Raw genomic sequence first — 22,595 nt, forward strand, 5'->3', positions numbered from 1 at the left:
TTAGAATGTGGATAATTATCTTTTTTTAAGAGCGTATTTATTACATAGGAATAAGGTTGAAAAATTATTATATTTTAGCAGAGAGTTAATGCGGTTTATAATTTTTTTTGATTTGTGTGAAATATGTTAAAAATGTTTTATAAATAGGACCAGAAGAGTAATTAATTATTAATATTGTAGTAGTAAAAACCAAAGGTAAAAGAGGCAAGAATACGGGGGAAAAAAGAAAATAACCCCCATCCAAAGACCAGCAGAGAGAGAATTCTCACCACGTATTTATAGCAAAGAAAATGTAACCACTCCAAGAATATTTAACAAACTCATTAATAGACGATAAACTATACCCACCAGCATACCAGCCATATTTAATTACTACATACTAATCAATGAATAACAACCCAAACTGATCTATCAAATAATCCAATCAGAAATCATAAACCAACGCATGAATGTAGGATAATTAAAAAAAATTGCTTCCATTGTAACATCATTAATGAGAAGGTGACAATTATTTACCAGAGATCCCATAGTTATTTATAATTATATATACATATATATGTATATATGTATATTATTTTCTAAATTGTTCATATTATATATATGTTTCGTCTTTCTGAATAAGAAAGATTAAAGTTAGGATAAGATTCTAAGTAACTTGTTTTGCTAACAAAGGTTGGTTCAGTTATGGTAAAGAGTTGACTAAAAAAAACCTACAAGATCGTGAGTACAAATTTAGCTGCCATACGAGAACTTTGCATGTTAATGCTTAGTGAGCAAAAGTTAGTTAAACTGATGAGTGTATTATAACGTGCACAAGTTTTTGGGAGAAACACTTCCCAAAAGGCAACTATTGAAATTGGAGAGCTTAAGGCCTTCTATATAAGGCCCTTACTTCAAGGGAACCTTTTCAATACGGGACTCATGACAATGCACCCTACTTGAGAGGTGACATTTCGGTAGCCCCTCACCATGACACTCCATTTAGCTTCTTGGTAATTAGAACCCTCTATAGGTAGCCCTCCTTAGTTAGCCGGCGCTCAATGGAAGTACTATTGTAATGAGTACAAGTTCTTAAGAAAATCACACTCCAAATGCTAGCCATTAAAGTTGGAGAGTCTAGGCCACTATCTTAAGGTGACCTCCCTAATATGAATGAGATTCATGACATATACATCAACAAGCTACCATACTTATTACTTGTGAACAATGCAGCTGATATTTTAGTTCATGACAGATATAAACCAACAAGTCAAATTACACTATATAAACAACGTACACGCCTTACACGGAAAAACCCATGTGATCTCGTGCCTCAATCAAATATCACTCTTAATTAATATCGTTGTCTCAATATGGAGAGTGAGAATAGTCGGTGTATGCGGAGGTTGGTGCAGATGCTGGTGGCTGTAACTTATTATCTGCAAACATGTGCAAGAGAAGATCCTCAAGTGCCTTGCTTCTTCATATATATTTGGCGACTCCTTCTCTGACAATGGCAGCATCAACAACAACCTTCCCACCGCCGTCAAATGTAATTACTTTCCCTACGGCATTGACTTCCCCGGCGGCGCCACCGGAAGGTTCACCAATAACTTCACTGTCCCCGACTACCTCAGTAATATTCCTTCCTATATCACTCATTTCACTAAACATATTGCTTCTACTTATTAGACTAACAATTTTAGGTGATTTTACAACTAAGTTTGTGGGGCTCAATCTCTTGATTCCGCCCTTTACATATACAAGTGGTTCAGACATTCTTATAGGGGTTAGTTATGCATCTGGTGCTGCAGGAATTCTGCCAGAGGCCGGCATGCAATATGCAACTATATTTATATATTTATATTCATCAACTTGGCGTTTCATTTTTTTCCCCCTTTATTAATGGGAATTATATATTAACGAATTCCTTTGTATATATCAGTGTGTTGATATCAGCATGGGATCACAGATAACAATCAGCAAGTCATAGTTGCTGCTATTACAGGCAGACTTGGGAGCATTGAAGCGGCCCAGAAATACTTGCAGAAGTGCTTATATTCCGTCAATATTGGAGGCAATGATTACTTGAACAGGGCAAGAAAATAATGGTTGATTTTTTTCACTTAAACTCTTCATGTTGATTTTGGGTAAAAAAAAAAAATAATGGTTTTCAATGCAAATGCTTAAAAGGGCACTTTAGGAAAATTAATTCATGTTTTTATAAATAACTAATTTAACTAATTTTTTATTATTTGTAAATTAATTACCTAACTTCTACGGGTGAATAAGAATTCAATGAGTAATAATTGTCAATATGTGGGGGCAGCATTTGTATGAACTAGGGGCAAGAAAGGTGACGGTTGTTGAAGTGGGGCAGATAGAATGCCTTCCAAGACAAATTAGCAAGTGTGGTAGCTGTGCACAAGAGCAGAACGAAGCCGCCTCGACGTTTGATTCAAAGCTCAGATCACTGGTTTCTCACTTCAATTCACAGTTCTCCGGCGACGCCTCCTTCATTTTCGTCAACATCACCGCCATCACCACCCTTAACCCTCACTTTCTGGGGTGTGTATGTGTACATATATATATATTAAAACATTAATGTCGTACATATAAACTTCTAATCTTGTACTAATGATGAGTTGGGGAATATGTGCCTGTGGACATGTATGTTTATTCTATTTCAGGATTGAAGGTTCAGAAGTCTTCTTGTTGCCGAAAGTTGGTGTCGTTTACTGGGCTGTGTGTTAAAAACGAGATGCCATGTGAGGACAGGGAAGAATATGTATTTATGGATGGCTTTCATAATGCAGACGCAGCCAACAGAATCCTTGCACTATCAGCAATATAACGGATCAAATCTAGCCTTCACTTATCCTATGGATATCAATGATCTCTTGCTCTCTTCCTCATCACAATGAACGCCAATTGTATCGCTTCATCATATATCTGTCTATTTTAATTACCACAATAAGCATAAATAATCAACACTTATATGTATGATTATATTTATTACTTTTTACTCCTTCCACTGGATAAAATTCTTAATTGTTCTTAACAACAGGTTTCATCTATTAATTTGCAACTTATAAGTGATATAAATCTCGGGTTCAATTCTTTTTGTAACTTGAGACTGTTATATAATCTGTCTTTCTAATTCAAAGAACCGCCCATGAAACTGACCTTTAATTGTTTTTGTCCTTGAACTATTAGAAGGTTGCTAAACCAGTTCTGTGCTGGATTGAACTCATCACCACCTACATGCAAGGGGTTTACTCTTTAAGGGCGATGCACCGATCTGCCTGTAAAACCGACTTGATCAGATGTTGTGGTGGCAACATATATCGCAATAAATATATACACATATATATATATATGTTCATTAACACAAAAACAACAGAGAGCGAACAATACATATATATATATATATGAATTTGCAATAGCGTGTGCAGAATAATGAAAGTGTCGTGTGGTGAGAAGAAGTAGTAAGGTGTGACGTACAGGGAGGCAAGCAAGTGCACCTGGAGCCACAATCTCCATGAGCAAATTGTGAGAGAATAATTAAGAGTATGGTATATTGACGCAAGATTGAGAGAAAAAATAGCGAGGCAGAGTTTAAAAGTCAAACTTGTTGATGATCATGTTGAGTAGTATGCAAATTGTTTCTTCCATTCAAGTTTATATATAAATTCCTTTTAATATTTGAAGCCTTTATTACCACCGCTCAAAGTTTCAATATTATATTTGTCAATTACTCTCCCCCCCCCCGGGGGGGGGAATTCTGTTTACCACAGGACACCTATCCATTAAACTTTAATATAAGTTCCTGCATAAGATTTAATAAAATATGTATGATGCGTTTAAAAAACAAAATTCAGGTCATTGTTGCTCCCGATGAACTATAGAAATCAATGGGCGATTTTTAAAATTTTGACATTTAATTAATTTTCTTTTAATATGACTTTATAAAAATTACCGGAATGAGCATATGTTAATGATATTACGGCACTAAGCGGTAATTAGGCGCGCCAACTTGCCTACATTATATAGATCCAATCGGGGCCTTGGGTGCTCATTAATTTACGGAAGTTCTATCACGTAGTCAAAACTAAGATCAGAATGTTGTGATTTGATTCCTCTCCGTAATGAAATAAAATTAAATGAGGGTGCAAATGTGAATCGGATCCCCAAAACTCCTACATTGAGTTTAAACTACCAGAGCAAAAACTGGAATATCACAACGGATGCATCACACAAGATAGAAGGGGGAGGGGGGGGGGGAGGAAATGGCTGAAAAACTGAATCGTTAGAAGGAGGAGAAACTAATGTAAACATCGTGAGAAGAATAATACTACCTCCAGTCTTATTTATAAGAACTCATTTACAAAATATAAACGAGGTCTTATAATTGGGATCGGAGGTAGTATATTAATAACAAGATGGAAACTCTCATATTTAGTAAACTTTGTCAATTCCATATCTTAGAGGAAATATTCCTTACTTACCTCTCAATTAACAATTTTGCAATTAATGCAAAATACTGGATAATAAATTAAATTTAGAAAATCCCAATCAAATAACCCGACCATCAAGGGCGCATGATGCAATCCTAAAGTCCAACACTCGCAAAAATGCCCTATAAATAGATGTGTATATGCATATGCCTCAACACACACATCAAATTAGAGGAATCGTATGTATGCCAGTGAATAGAGAGAGATGGGGATTTGTAAGAGTAATAAGGTATTTTGGATGTTGCAGCTGGTGATGGCGGTGGCTGCAACTTATTATGCAGAGGGAAAGCCCTGTATGTACATATTTGGAGACTCTTTGTCTGAGCATGGAAATAACAACCTCCTTCCCACCTTGGCTAAATACAATTACCCTCCCTATGGCATCGACTTCCCTTTCGGAGCCACCGGAAGAGCCACCAATGGCCGCACTGCCCCCGACTTCCCTGTACCTAACATCTCTCTCTTTTATATTATTCATTTATATCCTCCAACCATATACTATATTTCTTATTATTAATTAACATGCTTCATGTATGCATTATATTGCTGTATCCTGAATTGTAGTTTAGAGCATGTTTGATTGGTTTTACATTTAAAAACCGCTAAAACCATGGTTTGTTTTAGGTTGTACTAACTCGTATATTTATGGTTGATGTGATTACATTCGCAGCTGAACTTATGGGGTTGCCGTTGATTCCACCCTTTGCAAATACAAGAGGTTCAGATATTCTGAAAGGGGTTAATTATGCTTCTGGTGCTGCAGGAATTCTCTTTGACACCGGCAAGAAAATGGTATTCATTTTTGTTCTTCATATTTTGATTTGATGGAATCAGTAATTAATCGGTTTGATTTGGATATTAGGGTGCCGATATCAGCATGGACGCACAGATAAGGAATCATGGAATCACAGCCTCTGCCATTGCTGCGAGATTTGGGGGTGTGGAAGCAGCCCGAAGATACTTAAATAAGTGCTTATACTATGTCAATATTGGCAGCAACGATTACCTAAACAACTATTTCATGCCCCAGTATTACCCATCAAGCCACATCTACAACTTAACCCAGTTCACTGATCTTCTTATTGCTCAATATTCTCGGCAATTAAGGGTATATATATACATATCATGCTCTATATATATATATACACACATATATGGTTTTCTACAAAATCTCTAAGAATGAGAGGAATTAATGTGTGTGTGTGTAATTGTGTTGGGGATGGAAGGCGTTGCATGCAGTAGGAGGCAGAAAGTTTGCTTTGGTGAGCTTGGGGTCCATCGGATGCGCGCCGGCGGTAACTGCAGCAAATAATGGCTCGTGTGTGCAACAGCAGAACACAGCGGCCTCCATGTTTAATGAAAAGCTCAGACAATTGGTTGATCGCCTCAACTCAGACTTCCCTGCTAATCCCGCCCACCTTCATTTTTGTCAACACCACTGCCATCTTCTCCCTCAACCCTGACTTCCTCAGTATATATATCCATTTTTCTTATTCCCTTCATATAAATAATAGTATAATTCTAATATATATATATATATATATATATATATTTCAGGGTTCAAGGTTGTAAACGCAAGTTGTTGCCAAACGGTGGCGTCGACGGGGCTGTGTGTTGCGAACGGGACGCCATGCAAGAACAGGGACGAGTTCGTATTTTGGGATGGGTTTCATACCACTGAGGCTGTCAACAGAATCTTTGCGAGTTCTGCATATAATGCATCAAATCCAGCTTTCACTTACCCTGCCGATATCGCCTGTTTAGCTATTTTTCTTAATCCCTCCCCGTGACGAAGAAGAAGCACCAGGCCTCGCTTCATTTATATATATGACTGTATCATCTTATTATTAATAATTCCCACAATTACCTATAACTATTCAACCCAAATTGCTTCGGCAAATATAAAAATGTATGGGTTTTAATATTACTTCTATCTGAATAATATGTATGAGCAGTATTAACATTACTGTTCATCAATTCCAAATTTCCAATTGCGCTCCACAAGTGTTCAATTCATGCTGTATAGGCACTGTGGTAGAACGAGGATGTTTACAGCTAGGTGAAGCGGAATTTTCTTTATTAATTTGTTTAACATTATATTCAAAAAATTAAAAATTTATTATATGAATAAAATATATTTAACGTTAAGATAAAGTTGATCTGTTTTGAAATTAATCTATAAGTATATTTAAATCGTATGCAAATAAATATCAAAGGATGTTAAGAAACAGAGCCATTCATAAACAAACAATTTAATCGGTACAAATGGTTAATTAAGGTTGAAAAGAATAATCATATAAAAATAAGAGTTTCAATATACTTATATTCTGACTTTTTAAAAAAAATTATAATTGCTTGACAACATATCGATTATATTTCAATAATATTTTTAAAATTATAACTTAGAAGAAAAGTCAATTCTAACTTACGAATATGTTTGTTTTTAGGTTGTGTTAATTATATATGGCCATCTTGGATTTAGCGCTTAAATTCCTAGCTTAAGTTTGAATTTATTGGGTCTAAATTAAAATATTAAATATGCAAAGAAAAACTTCAAAGTCAATTATATTTATATGTGAGAGATTAAGCTTACTGGGTTTAGAATTTTAAATATCCATCATGTTTATTGATATATTTGTGGGTTCAAAAATGGAACCAAAATATGAAATTTTAATGCATGGACAAGCAATTTATCTAAAATTAAGGGGATATCCCCCCCCCCCAACACACACGAGCTACGTATATAATGTGTGTGACTGTGTGTTTACACGTGTCGAAAGAAAATGTTAGGTTGGCCAACATCGTGCTTGGAAAACCCAATGAAGAGTGAGAGTTTGAATAATATGGCGGTTGCGGCGCCAATATAATTTGGTCAAAAGAGTTATTTAACTATTAATCATAATTATTTCTAACCTAATAGTAGGTGCTCTATATGGAAATATCACCATAATTACCACGTGCGTGACATGTCATCAGGTGAAGAACAATGCATGCTTGATTATTGGATGGTCACAAAGTGGGCTGACCCACATCAATTTTAATTTGTATACAAACATGTGATTTATCAACAACATTGAAAATTTTCTTAATTAATTTTATGTAAAAAAAAAAAAAAGAGTTATCCAACAATATTTTGGTTCAAAAAATTACTCTTTTCTGTTCGTGTTCATAATTATGGTCCTCTTTTGAAGGCGAAGATGTGCGCAAGACAATTAAATTGGTTAATTATTATGCTAAAAAGGCGAAGGGAAAAAGAAATAATTAGAAGTTTAAGGGTTAAGAAATTTATTAGTGTACTTGTTACTTAATTACGATGCTGAATTCAAGTTGTTAAGAAGCGTGTTAGGCAAATTTAGTTTGATTAAAGGCTATTTCTGTCTTTTACTATATTGAATGAGGGATATTCTTGTAACTTTGTTCTGCAACGTCCTCTTTCTTCTCATGGCAGTTGCGCGTATTGGGTATGCTGATGACTGAATCATCTTCTCTTACCTTTTTTCTCTTTTCTGTAATTATTTCTTGGCCTCGTCTTCTTCTGCCCAGTTCTGTCCTATGTGATTTCTAGATTGTATCTCAACCAAAGCAGTAGGAAGCTTTTCAGAGACGAGAATTCTGGGATACTACTTAAACTTGGAGTTAAAATTAAACCATCTTCTAATAATTATATCCTAATTACTAAAGATAATGTGGAGAAAATATTAAATGATACATGCTCCTCCGGTCCTTAATATAGGACCCAATTGTTAAGTTAGTTTTGGTCCTAAATATAAGACCCATTCTTATATTTATCAATTTTCTCTAAATTACCCCTATAGATACTTCCTCAACCGTAATCAAGTAGAAGAGGAAGGGGGTGTTAAGAAAGATGATTATAGTATTTTAGCAAAAACATGTCACATTTCTTATAATTAACTAACTTACTTAACTTTCTTAATCTAATTAAATTAGTTAAATGGGTTTTATATTAAGGACCGGAGGAGTATATATATATATAAGCAAATCCCTCAATTTGATCCTATGTTTCAGATTGAAAAAAGCATTTATATATGAAGCTTTTTTTTGGTGACAAGCTCTGAATAACAAACAGCTTGGCCCTAGCTTTCCCTAAACTTGTTATATACTACCTCTAGTCTTTAATATAAGACGTTTTTTGACTTTTATTTTGATCTTAAATATAAGACCCCGATCCACTTTGTCTCTAATATTTATGCAGTTTTTTTCTAAGATAGTTCTTCTCATAATGATGTTCTAGCCAACACACTTGATTAGCAAAGATATTTTAGGAAAGACAACACCTATTTATTACAATTAACTAACTTAACTCATTTTCTTAATCTCCTCAAATTAGTCAACTAGCTCTTATAATTAGGACTGGAGGTAGTATTTGTCAAACTATGTGTTAATGTTAATTAGACCTCATTAGTACTGAGCTAGCCAGGTATACATATGGCTTCTACACAATAAATGAAATAAAAGATGAAACATATGGCTTCCCCACAATATTCAATAAAATATGAGATAGAGCAAAAAGGTTTTAGAAGTTTAAGGATTAAGAAATTGATAAGTGTACTTGTTACTTAGTTACGATGTTTGTTAACAAGCAGCAGGAAGTTTCTCAAGGTTGAGTACTTTGAGGTACTAATTAATCGTCCAGTTAAACCATATTATCTATATAAAAAAGGTTTAAATTATGGTCGAAATTATATTCTCTCTCGTGCTTGAAGTCTTAAACGCCACAATTCGTGATGGATATAATGAAGAGTTCATGGTCGGTGGTTCATCTTCTTGTTCTTCTTCTTCGTGCAGTGATGCAGCATGGCTGTGGGGTTGAAGGGAAGCCTCAAATACCTTGCATTTTCATATTTGGAGACTCTTTATCTGACAGTGGAAACAACAACCACCTCTTAACTTCAGCCAAAGCTAATTACTTTCCTTATGGCATCGACTTCCCCTCTGGCCCAACTGGGAGGTTCACCAATGGCCGCACTACTGCAGATTTCATCAGTAATATTCATTTCTTTAATTACTTCTTTAATTAATTTTCTGTTTACTTCTGTTATTGCGGCTCAAGTTGTTTGATTATCACAGCTCAACGTTTGGGATTTGAGAACTTGATACCACCCTTTGCAAATATCAGTGATTCAGATATACTTAAGGGTGTCAACTATGCGTCTGGGGCCTCTGGAATTCGCAATGACACTGGCACGCATCTGGTATAACTATAGTTATCAGTGATTCGGTCTCTTGAACCTAACTCCAAGCAGCTTTTTGATTGGAGGATGGTTTGATGAGCTAGTTTGTTCATTAGCGAGTAGTTAATGGACATGCGAATCATTTACTTTGGTAATGCATGAGCAGGGTGCAAAGATCAGCTTGGAATTGCAGATAGAAAATCATAGAGCCATGGTTTCTCAAATTGCAAGCAAACTGGGAGGTCCTGAGAAAGGTCGACAATACCTAAATAAATGCTTGTATTATGTGAATATAGGAAGCAATGATTACCTTCAGAATTACTTCTTGCCACAATACTTCCCAACAAGCAGCATCTATAACCCTGAGCAGTTCGCTGAAGTCCTTATTCAGGAATATTCTCAGCACTTAAGGGTACCTACCCTCCTTACAATATGTATTCTAGGTCTCTCTCTGTTCCACAAAAACTTGTCTGCCTTAGCTTGGGTCTTCATATATCTGTTAATTGTTGTGTTGCAGGCTTTGCAGGAACTCGGATCAAGGAAATTTGCGTTGTTTGGGTTGTTCCTTCTGGGATGTGTTCCAAATGAACTTATGAATCATGGGGATGGGTCTTTATGTGTTGAAGAGGAGAACAGAGCAGTCCTCATTTTCAATGACAAGCTCAGACAACTCGTGGATCAGTTCAATAAAGAGTTTTCTGATGCCAAATTTATCTACATCAACAATGCATTAATCTCATCCAAAAGCCCACTTTTAGATGGTGCGTGGATACATATATCTATACTCGTTTTATATATTAAATTACTTTGATAGGTTGAATGAACATGGGATTTCAGGTTTAAGGAGCATTGGGAAATCTGGTTGCTGCCCAGTAAGAGCAGATGGGATGTGTGATCCTAATAAATCACCATGCGCAGAGAGGAAACTGAATATGTTCTTTGATTCATTTCATCCTACTGAGGCTGTCAATAAGTTCTTGGCCACCTTTGCCTACAAATCTCTCCTTCCAATCTTCACTTACCCAATGGATATCAGTCATCTCGTTCACTTGTAAACCACTTGCCAACGCCACACACACACATACATGTTCTTTATTATCAGGCTTACCATTGTCACTATGTAATCATATTATATTGATGCTCTGGGATTTTGCATTTTCTGTGTTTTTGTGATTTTCATATATATATATATATATATATAACCTCAAGTTGTAGATAGAATGGACAGGCGGGCTTATATCTTAAAGAGGAAACATGGAAACAAAACAGCGGATGACACACACAGATCAAAGGAGTCTTTTTGTGACTCTTCAGACCACATAGTAGCTACTTAAACACAGACAGAAGAGAGCCTTTCGCAATGTTATAGGGCAGTTTATGAGAGAGTGCATACAGAGAGCTAGCACAAATTATTAGGAGGGAACATTTCCTGAAATGCCCTCTTCATAGTTTTGCTTTTATCACCTTCAACATTAGCCTGCTATCACACTAGACTCCAAAATATAATTGCGGAAGAAGAAGATCTAGTCTTGCAAGCCCATCTTCTGATCAACAAGAATATCAACTGCACAAAGATTATAAAAGACCAAGAGAACACCAACTTTTCAGGCTAAGAGGTCCAGCGGAACATAAATATGCATATATGCATGCACAAACAATGTAAACATGTCAACTTATCAGTGATAACAAATACTCCTTCGATCCTTAATATAGGACTCAATTCTTGAGTTGGTTTTGATCCTAAATATAAAACTTATTTTTCATATTTATTAATTTTCTCTAAATTACCCCTATAAATACCCCCTCAACCATAATCAAGTAGGAGAGGGAGGGACACATTAAGAAAAATGATTATGGTGTTTTAGGAGAAAATTGTCACTTTTTTTATAATTAACTAACTTACCTAACTTCCTTAATCTAATCAAATTAGTTAAATGGGTCTTATATTAAGAATCATAAGAGTATTAACTAATAATGTACCGGAAAAGTATTAATAAGTAGTAAACCGGATCCCCTAATAATACGACTTACTTTTATGAAACTCGTTCGATCAGGAATGAAACAAAATAATTTGAATGTAAAAAAATAAAGGACTTAACCGGCGTAAAGACTTTAACAGAGTTTTTATTAATTGGTAACTATTTTCCTTTTTCTTTTCCTTGGTTTTGCAAGCCATATAACTGTTCATACAGCACCTATCCTATCTCTAACCCCTGCCAGAATCTAAAACTTGAATTATGTACTGAAAACAAATCATTCCAGCCGCCCAAGGAAAACAAAAATCACACACACAAATCTATTGGGTTCGATTTGTTCGCATGTGGAAGTAAACTTTCGCTTGAAAGAATAAAAATAAAGAAGGGAATATATAGAGAGCACGTAATGAACGAGACATACACTAATTGGAGGGACATGTGGTCTTGGCGTGGATACTGATGATTGGGTTGTAATGCAGAGACTTGAAAGTAACCTCGATTGTCAAATTGCTGCTGGGATTGCAAGGATTCATAGTCCGACCCTCCTGCTCCCAATAAATTCAGGTTTTGCTGTTGGTTCCTCTCACTTTCAGCTATCTAACCCCCATCAGCAAATATAAGAATATAATTAATACGTATATATGAAACTCATTATAGGTTTGTATACCAAGTCAAATCAAATAACAGTAGGAAATATTGAAGAAAGATGATGACAGACCTTTGCTCGAAGAAGTTGATTGCTGTTATGCAAGTCTATTTCCTGCATTGTACACTTCAGTTATACTAGCTCTCTTTTTGTTGGGAAAAAGTGGTTGTCTTTTTCTGGAAGTAATAAATGTGCTAAACCACGAAAAATTTCTCATGTAAAGGTACAGAAACATGAATTAGCAGAATTTAAACATGGGAGGAATGGTTAGTCTCAGGGTAGTTAGTATTAATACGCCTTGGAAAATTGGGGCATTGCTCAACTTGTTCCATTATTTTAGCTGAGGAGAGGCTGAACAGTACATATAGAGTGTAGAGGTGGGGAGCTTCATATCGTATTTATAGTTAATATGTGATTTTAAAATGCGCTAACTAATACTACCTCCGGTCCTAAATATAAGAGCTAGTTGACTAATTTAAGTAGATTAAGAAAATAAATTAAGTTAGTTATAGGGAAAATTTCACTGTAGGACCGTAGAAGAAAATTAATTTCAAAGAGCCTCCAAAACTTTCTGAAATTTCACTGCAGGACCAAAGGGGCAAACTGATATTAATTCCACAAAGAAAATGACGCTATTGCCCCTCATAATACTTATTGCAGGGTGACATGTAAATGGACTAATTTCAGTTGTAAATAAAGGTATGTATGTTGCAAATTGATTAGTCCCACTTGCAAATGGGTTCTCTCACACTTATTCACTCACAGGCACCTTTTTCAGGTGAATGAGGTGATATGTAAATGGACTAATTCTAATTGTAAATAAATGTATGTATGTTGCAAATTGACTAATTCCACTTGCAAATGGACGCTCCCATACTTGTTCACTCACGGAGACCTTTTTCAGGTGAAGGAAGTGACATGTAAATGGACTAATTCCAATTGTAAATAAATATATGTATGTTGCAAATTGTCTAGTCTCACTTGCAAATGGGCCGTCCCACACTTGTTCACTCAAGACACATTCTTCAGGTGAAGAAGGTAATATGTAAATGGACTAATTTTAATTGTAAATATATTTATGCATGTTGTAAATTATCTAACCTCACTTGCAAATGGGTTCTCCCATACTTGTTCACATGAGGGGCAATAGGGTCATTTTCTTTGTGGAATTAATATCAATTTGCCCCTTTGGTCTTGCAGTGAAATTTCAGAAAGTTTTGGGGGCTCTTTGAAATTAATTGTCTTCTGCGGTCCTACAGTGAAATTTGCCCTTAGTTATATGTAATAATTAGATGTTGTTTTTTTCTCTCTAAAATATCCTTATTAATCAAGTGTATTGACTAGAACTATTATTATTAAAAGGACTACCTTAGAAAAAAATAGATAAATATGAGAGACAAAGTGGATTTGAGTCTTATATTAAGGACCAAAATAAAAGTCAAATAATATCTTATATTAAGAACTGGAGGTAGTAGTATTCTTCAATGGGGATTGGAGGAGAAAAATAGCGCCAGCAGGATAATATATATATATATATAACCTACTTCTTTAATAGGATTAGGGTTTAATTTATATTACCTTTATTTTGAATTAAGACCATCTAAATAAGAGAGGGGAGACTCATCTTTCAACCTCACACTCTATTATCTTTTTAATTCTTTTCCTTAACAAAGTCTATTAGTGTATCATCCTAGGCATTTTTAACACAAACTAGTGAAGAAGTTAATTATTATGCTCTTCTTTATGGTTCTCCCACACAACACATGCACACACGGTTAGAGTCATATACTTCCGATCAATTATCAACATAGAATTTATAATGAAGTTAAAATTGCTCAAGCATGTATGTATTTGTGCTTGCATTGCTGAATTGACCTCGCAGCATCATTTCTAGCTAATTGTCAAATCCAGGGACAAACTATACACAGAGATCTACATTCTGATGTCCATAACAAACACTGTATGCACTTAAGACCTAAAGTAAGGGCTTCAAGAAAAGGAGAATGATAGAGAAATCCTTATATTGACATGTTTGACACAGTGTTTAATTAGTTTTCTAAGGAATTAATACTTCCCTCACATAAAGGGAGTGGGTTTCCTCCACTTGGGTAGAGTTATGGAAACGGGCTTTTCCTCAGATAAAAGGATTTCGTGATGACACAAAAAAATATACTAATGAAAAAAATTAAATATAAATTATTATCGTTTAAAATATTTAAATTTTGAAAATTTTAAAAATATTTATCAAGTTTCATAATATTTAAAGGCCATTTTTCTGAAAAGAATGTCTGTCGTCGTATTTTATATTGAAATAGTGTCGACACACATGTTCCATGATTTACTTGTAGCCAGTATTTGAAAACTCAGTTTGGATATGTTTAATGCTAAACTTTCAATGGGGAAAAATTCTTGATTTCTTCTTAGCTACCAATCACATCTTTAGCCCAAAAATAGTTTTTCCATGGAAGCTCTCCCTCCTCCTCTCCTTTTTCCTTTTCCTAAAAAAATGATTCCATCCTACCAAACATGGCCTAAAATTCTTACAAGTATCTTTGGTTTAGTGGATACGAGCCTCAATGCATGGAAGCTACGTCTCAGTTCTGAAACAGAATTTTCTACATGAAACCATTTTCTAGAGCCAAAAAAAAAGAAAGAGGTTTCAAATAAAGCTATTGCCTATTGGCTTAACGCTTGCATTTTGCCACACTGGGGGGAAACCATAGATCATAAAGGCCAAACATAAGGCAACCACCTGCGAAATAGTAATCTCTCATTCACCTTTTAAAGCCTTTTGACTCAATCCGTTAATCCAGCATGCTAAATGAAACTTAATAGTGCTAAAATCTTAGCTGAAAAATTAAAAAGAAGAATGAATGAACGAATTAAAGGGAAGCATTTTACCCTCTTCTGCATGTACTCAATTTCTGCAAATAGAAGCTCATTCTGGCATGGATGATAAGAAAGTGGGACAGGGCAACAAAGGAAAACTAGTTAGTCAAATGCAAGAGTCATTCCAAAATTAATGACCGAATATTCTATTATATATTCCTTTTGTAGAATATATATAATAATACAAAGCACCTTTTAATTACCTTTTTGGAACGAATTCTGCTGATCCCTCTTTCTAACCTTCCCTCCAGGTTCTTGAGATCCTTGGAGTGCAGATTGCTCAAACCCTCCCCCATCATTTGCCTGCAAATTTAATAATGATTCAAACAGCTGCGATAAGCTGAAAATATACTACTCAGTATTTCCAAACACTATATAAAAATGTTCAAGATTATTTCCTACCCACTTCTTAATCCTTTTTTTTAAAAAAAAAATTATCTGGGCATCAAGACTAATAATCCAAATTACCTGTTGTGATTCTGCAGGTTGCTAATCTGGGCACGCAGTTTGGCGGATTCTTGTTGATAATACTGAGATTATGAACGCAGTTATAGCTAAAGCGTTAGTCCATTGACATTAATGGCTGCAAATATTGTTTAAACTGATTTATTTAATGGTGAAGAAAGAAAAGGAAAGACATAATACATGTACCTGAGCGTTAACTTCAGAAGTAGATCCACCAGTAGAATCTGAACATGCTTTCTTGTACCTATCAATGGTTGCTTTGACACTGCACCAATAGAATCAATTACATTTGTTGTGTTAGCATTTATTAACTAATTCGATTGACTAGATTCTGATGAACGACTCTTAACCATTGACAAAAATAAATAATGTACGAGTTTAACAATAATATAGGTGATATTTGATTTATTAAAAACTAAGTTATGAAATATAAAATGTACATATAAAAGGTCGAAACTATAAAAGAGCATTTTGTTATTAATCATGAACTAAAAACACATTTGTTGCAGTTGTTTGAGTCAATGATGTCAGAAGAAAATTATGGAAGTCTAAGTTTGATATTTTATTCGATTCAAAATTAGATTTAATTAATATTTTTTCTTCTCATCCAAATATACGTTGCATTTTAAACGTAGGATATCAAATAAAATATCCCAATTATAATTCTCTTTGAACATGTCCGGCTCAAAATTTCCCCTTCTTTTTCTCTTTATTCTTCTCAATCTAAATAAATACCAACGCAAACTAAATGATTCATCCTTATTGATCTCTCTTAAGAGAGTCCAGATTATACTCTCTCCATGTTGCTCAGACTGGGGGAAATAGTAAGTAAAGAGAATCTCTTAATTTGCCTTTCCCATGTTCTGATATCTTAAACCAATTATTACAAAAACAGCTCAGAACAGAAGTTGCATCAGTTGAAAAATAAGTCAAATTCTAACTTGCATTGTAATAAATATAACACAACAACTAGCTAAGAGATATATTAACTTTGAACTTCCGTGTGGTTTCTTAAACTTCATATTGATGGGACTGAATGTAATGGAGTCAAGAGACTTTTGATCAGAAATTTAAAGCGTCATAATGATGCATTTTATATGGGCGACCATCTAGTTGGTGAATGGACAATAGTCCAAGCTTTGTTTCTTGTTTCGGAAACACATAAAAAGGGAGAGTTAACTAGGAGAGAAGGTAAAGGTTTTCTGTGCCTTATAAGGTATGGTTTTGAATTCCATGATGACTGGTTCGTCGAATTGAAGATGATATAATATAATTAAAACCTGAAGGTTACCCCCCCCATCATGTTGATGGTCAAATCATCCAACTCTCTCGGGCTCAGTTATCTGAACCTTAAACGTAAAACAATACTTTTATGAAGCACCGTGCTTGCTCTCTCTCTCTTTCAGTCAGTCTCAATCTGATTGGAAGTGATGCAAATAAAATGCTAAAATAAAAAAATAATTTTATATAATATTTACTTATTTAGATTTCGGTAACTGAGCATTTTTTAAAACTTACTCTACATAGAATGCTGATACCTTAACTTCCTCGACCTAGTGATTGGGTGCTCCCGCCACGTCGGCACAGGTTCCCACAATATGATTGGTTCAACCATTTCTGGGGTCTTTTCTCTCTGCCAGATGGCGGCAACCCATTTCACAAAGGATAATACCCACAAGCTAATCTTTTCATCCGCCTCGACAACAAGCCCACTTTAATATAAAATAACCCCATTTTGTTAAATAAATTATTTTCCGATCTGAAAGTCTGTGTGCATCACAGCCGTCAGTTTCTCGACAGCAATAGTTTGTACGCATCTTAATGCTCAGAATTCTCTCATTGGCCATCATCATATCGTACGTCGTCCCTGTCCGGCTCTCTCTCTCTCTCTCTCTCTCTGAGGAAGAAAAGGAAAACCCTATTTTCTTTGAGAGGGTAAGACTTGCATAAATATACCCATGCAAGATCTTAAGCAAAGGCAAAGCCCAGTCTGCTATGCCAACAGGGGTGAAATTATTATGACGAGCAAGTTGGGACACTCTCATTGGCTCATTACACTCTTTCACTGGCTTCGTAAAAGGGTTTTTTTTACCCTCTGAAACTGGGAAGTAAAGAAAGATATATATATTTCCTCAGTGAGGGGGTGGTGCAACAGATAAAAATTAGGGTTCAGATGGATGAGGAAATTATAGAGAAACCCCACAGTAATCGGAATCATGACATGAACTCTCTTTTGTCAGAGAGGGTCAAGAACTGAAAAATCGTGCGTGACGTGACCAAAGATTCTTTCTCTCGATTCTGAATAAAAAATCCCTAGTTTCCCTTGTCGTTTAAACCCTAACCAGAATACCCCAAGTTCCCCCACTTCCAAAAGGAGGAGGCGAACTCAAATCAACCAAAAACTTCAACTTTTAAATACCCTTTTGATTGTATTCCGAGTCTTGAATCTTGATCAGTTCCAAAGTCAAAAAAAGATATCTTTTTTACCTGATTAAGTGTTACCCAAACCCGTCGCTAACAATAATGCAAAAAACTAATTTCTTTGGGTTATGTTTGACCATGTCCAGATCTTGCACGTGCAGTGCAAGTAGAATTTGGGCAAATTTTCTGTTCGAGTTTGATAGGGAAAATCTTTATCTTGATGAGAGTGTCTGAGCCGATCTTGGTTGCGATGGTTCCGAGCATTTGAGAGAAACGGGGGCCAAACGCATTTACGAACCCTAAAGAGCTCTTTTTCTTATTTATTCAGCAGTTAATAGTTAATAATACTGGTATTTTCAAAATTGACGTGTTGAAACAAACAATTTCTTGAGATCTCGTACGGTGTCTTTCTTGATGTCTAACTGAACTGACGTGGTATTAAGGAAGTGTCAAAGATGAAACATAGGGCTACCCAATGGGAGCATGACAGCTTTCTTAGCTTAGCCTTAATAGAGATAGAGAGAGAAATCGGGGAAAGGAATGGAAGAAGAAAGAAGAAAAAGGAAACAGAAAATTTAACAACAATGGAGATATAGGCGTTTTTGTGTGTGTGTGGCTGATCTCACAGTCCTGCGCACAATAACTTCCTCAAAATCTTTCACCTATATTGCTGCTTACACCCCCATAGCGCTTCTATTTCTATCTATTGCATCAGATCTATGTATCCACCAAACCAAGAACTAGAAAAACTATCGTAAACAGAAAATAAGGTCATACAAGGAAAAAGCCAAAACAGAAGAAAGAAAGACAAGAGAAGCTGGGTTGCAGCAAAACAGAGATAGAAATAGGAAAAGCAACTATCTCGTATATATATCCCCAAAATGATTGTGTTCTTTGTGCTCAAAATAAACCCTTTTAAGAGATCAATTTTCAGGAGGAAGAAAAGCATAAGCCCCAAACTTACAAGGAACTGGAAACAAAATCTCTGGAGTTCCCAGAAGAGAAAAGCTGTGAGAGGGCAAATAAAAAATAAGTTTTGAGTATGTTAATAAAGAAGAAAAAAGAAGTACCTGTTATTAGCATATTCATAGAGACGACCGCGGCTAGAGAAGACGATTAAAGCGACCTCAGCATCACAGAGCACAGATAGTTCATAAGCCTTCTTGAGCAGTCCATTTCTGCGTTTGCAGAAGGTGACTTGGCGATTTGTGGTGTTCTCAATCCTCTTGATCTCAATCTTCCCCCTTCCTGTCTTCCTCTGGGGTGAAACTGACACGGATTGGTTTTGGAAAGCCATCGCTCCTACTTAATTTCAACCTGAAAAATCAAGTGAACCCCATCATCAATCAATATGTCAAGGAATAAAAAAGTGGATTCTGGGTGTTTCTTTCAGCAAGAATCTCAAGAGGAAAAAACTTGGAAATCTCTCTCAAACAAAGCCCTATGTATGCTTCTCTCAGCATGCACTTATATATATCCTTAGTCATGTCCAAATTTTTTTCCATTTTGTTGGTGTAATAGTTTTGTGCGCAATCTATGTAACAGAGGTTGTTGAGTTCCCAAATCTGGGTTTGGAGTGGTGAAAAAGATTGAATGACCCAAAAGAGGTGAAGCACTGAAAATGGATTTGAAATCATGTTGCAGTATTATTTTGTTCACAAACCTGAGGGAGAGGAAACAGAAGAGAGAATATAAATTAAAGGCAGGAAACAGAGAAGATTTCTGGCTTGAATTTTTGGTTTGCCTCTTCTTTTACAGATATCAGAACCAGAAGATATATATATCAGAAAATAAAAGAAAGGAGCCAGAGAAGTGGGTATTTATAAAAGTGAACAACGATCTTTCATCCATATATAATGATTTATTCATCACATATTCTGCACTCATCTGCCATCTCTCTTCTCTCTCTCTCTCAATGTTATTACTTACTTCTTTTTTTAAAAAAAAATTTCCACAGATGAATAAAAGGGGAAAAAAAGCTCCTTAATAAATTTTAATTTCTGTAGAACTCGTAGTCATAGGGGAACGACGAAGGGCATTAGTGATCAGTGAAAATATGAAAAGTCTAGAGTGAGAGAGAGAGAGAAGTTCTGAAAACGATTATTAATGGGGCGAAAAGGGCGTTGGGCTAAGTTGCAAACTTTGGACCATTTGTTTGTTTCACCACAAAAATCAGACGAACCCTCTTTTTCTTCTTCGTTAATTTCATCATATATATGTATATATAGCTATAGTTTCTAGAGACCTGTACAGCTACCACTTTTTTACATATATTTCTTTTTAAGACAGAATTATGGTTTCTAATTCTAATCTCTGAGCCATTGACGAAGAACTGAAATTTCCTCATATGAACCCGTCATGGAGCTGAAGATTTTGCCGTTTAAGGTATTGTACAAATCTCTTGAAACCATTCCCGTTGGCGCAGCACATATATTAGCTTTTTTCTAACAAACTGACAATTATATGAAGCAAGGGGAAAGTTCAGAGGATTAGCCCCATTTGAACAAGATTAGTATATTTACAAAGTAGACAGTTTAAATGTTTCTTAATCTTGTGCCTGATACATAAATGTTTGATCATCACGGCACCCCCAAAAAAGGCCTCATATTAACTGCTCTAATCTGACTACTGAATTTTTCTGTTATTTCATATCCATAATTCTTAATTGTTATACGCCTGTGTGGGGACTAGCTGGTTGCATCATTCAATGTGTATAATAACAAAGCCGCACATACACATACATCTTCTGTTGGTGGTGACCCGGAGCCCGGAGGCTTGAAGGCGACTGCCACATGACAAAGGTACCTTTTCTTCTCCTTAGATTATACTACTTCCGATCCTTAATATAAAACTTTGTTTGACTTTTATTTTAATATTAAATGTAAGACCCTAATCCACTTTATCTCTTATATTTATGTATTTTTTTCCAAGATAGTCCTCCTAACAATAATAGTTATAGCCAGTACACTTAATTAGCAAGGATATGTTAAGAAAGACAACACATATTTATTATAAATAACTAACTTAATTTCTTTTCTTAATTTTCTCAAATTAGTAAACTAGCTCTTATAATTAGAACCAGAAGTAGCAATCTAAATTCTTCTTTCATGGGAAATTCTCCTTAACTAAGATTTAATTTTGAGTCAAATCTTATAGATAGGGCGAATTATTACTGCTTTGAAGACTTTCCATCTATGTTATTTTTCTTTCTTTCTTTCTTTCTTTCTTTTTTTTTGGTGAAACAGGGAGGGCCAACAGCCTAACATCTATGTGTTGTAACCTAACTCGATTTTGATTTTGTTGGAACACTATCAATATGACTTCCAACAAGTACTGGTAAATAGAAGTGTAAAGAATGAAATTAAAAAAAACTTTATGATTAAAGGTAACACCCATGTATTCTTGAGGAACATGATACAAGAGATTAATTAATTGATAATTAATGATAATAAAGAGACACTGCACACCCATAAATATACTGTTTCAACTGTGATGAAAATAGAATCCATTTTCCCAAGTTCAACCAAGTAAACCATTTCTTAATATTAAATAAGCATACGCTACTAATTTAATTTGCCTAATTTTTCAATCAAGACCGTTGGATATATGCCAAAAAACGTGAATATAATAAATAGTAGAATGAAAAATATTCAAGCATCCCTATATTTTTTTAAAAAAAATTAAAGAGCAAAAATACTCATAAAATATTTCAGAAGAAGCTGCACGCATCCTAAAGAATATTAGGGTACAATTTTACTTATCATCTCTTGAAAAAAAAAAAAAAAACAGTATAAACCCTCCCAATTGGTAACAGAGGGCAGATTTCCATTAAGGCAGGCTCGTAGGTGCCACGTGTCAATGAATTAAGAGCAAAAATACTCATAATTAATAAGGTACTATAATACGAGTATAGTGCAATTTCACCTACCAATCCTAAAGTATGCAAAAATCTCCAATTACGACGAGGGGCACAAGTTAATATTACAAGCACTGACCATGAATGTTAGAAAACTTAAATTTTTATTTTTACATAGGGTTAATATAATTTTCGGTTTCTCAAATTTGCCCTCATTTTGATTTCGGTTCCTCAAATTTCAAATAATAAGTTTTGGTCCCTTAAGGGACAACATAATCTAAGTTTTTATTAGATTAAAGGAATCAATATTTTAAATGAAGAGGAACTTGAGGGACCAAAACTTATGATTTAAAATTTGAGGACTAAAACCAAAATAAGAATAAACTTGAAAGACTAAAATTTGTATTGATTCTTTTACCTAAAACGAAAACGTGGAAATACAAATATTCAAAAAAAAATTTTTTAACATGTTCAAATTTGTTTCATTTGGCAGAAACTTTACGTATAAATGAAATATTTTATTTTGTCACACTTCATAGCCATATGAACACACTTCGATTCATAACCCGTCAAGAAATTGTGCTAACTCGACTCTCTCTTTCTCTTGCTGCCACCTTTTGCATCAACCCACTTAAAAGGCTTGACCAGGGGAGC

At 35.0% G+C, this 22,595-nt stretch overlaps 3 protein-coding genes and 1 pseudogene across 3 annotated transcripts; 3 read left to right on the forward strand and 1 right to left on the reverse strand.

Annotated features, from left to right (window-relative positions):
* Positions 1-1,352: 1,352 nt before the first annotated feature.
* Positions 1,353-2,088, forward strand: LOC114722193 (GDSL esterase/lipase At5g45670-like; annotated as a pseudogene).
* A 208-nt stretch (positions 2,089-2,296) lies between these two features.
* LOC114722184 (GDSL esterase/lipase At4g18970-like) lies at positions 2,297-5,959 on the forward strand. Its single transcript, XM_028908143.1, has 6 exons — positions 2,297-2,547; positions 2,670-2,724; positions 4,744-4,927; positions 5,143-5,288; positions 5,359-5,604; positions 5,723-5,959. Exons 1-6 carry the CDS (start codon positions 2,297-2,299, stop codon positions 5,957-5,959), a joined length of 1,119 nt encoding a protein of 372 aa, XP_028763976.1.
* A 3,300-nt stretch (positions 5,960-9,259) lies between these two features.
* LOC114722219 (GDSL esterase/lipase At1g29670-like) lies at positions 9,260-10,826 on the forward strand. The gene is made up of 5 exons (XM_028908187.1): positions 9,260-9,500; positions 9,585-9,709; positions 9,855-10,100; positions 10,206-10,449; positions 10,526-10,826. The coding sequence occupies exons 1-5, from the start codon at positions 9,305-9,307 to the stop codon at positions 10,741-10,743; spliced, it is 1,029 nt and encodes a 342-aa protein (XP_028764020.1). The 5' UTR covers positions 9,260-9,304; the 3' UTR covers positions 10,744-10,826.
* Positions 10,827-11,106: 280 nt separating this feature from the next.
* On the reverse strand, positions 11,107-19,805 carry LOC114722209 (floral homeotic protein AGAMOUS-like). Its single transcript, XM_028908176.1, has 9 exons — positions 19,749-19,805; positions 19,156-19,402; positions 15,851-15,929; positions 15,668-15,729; positions 15,403-15,502; positions 15,212-15,253; positions 12,383-12,424; positions 12,086-12,261; positions 11,107-11,252 (listed from the first exon to the last, which is right to left on the reverse strand). The coding sequence occupies exons 2-9, from the start codon at positions 19,380-19,382 to the stop codon at positions 11,249-11,251; spliced, it is 732 nt and encodes a 243-aa protein (XP_028764009.1). The 5' UTR covers positions 19,383-19,402; positions 19,749-19,805; the 3' UTR covers positions 11,107-11,248.
* Between the last annotated feature and the right edge of the window lie 2,790 nt (positions 19,806-22,595).

Source organism: Neltuma alba, unplaced genomic scaffold (assembly GCF_004799145.2).
Source record: "Neltuma alba isolate B1F8T4 unplaced genomic scaffold, ASM479914v2 tig00002334_pilon, whole genome shotgun sequence".
NCBI classification, from domain to species: Eukaryota; Viridiplantae; Streptophyta; class Magnoliopsida; order Fabales; family Fabaceae; genus Neltuma; species Neltuma alba.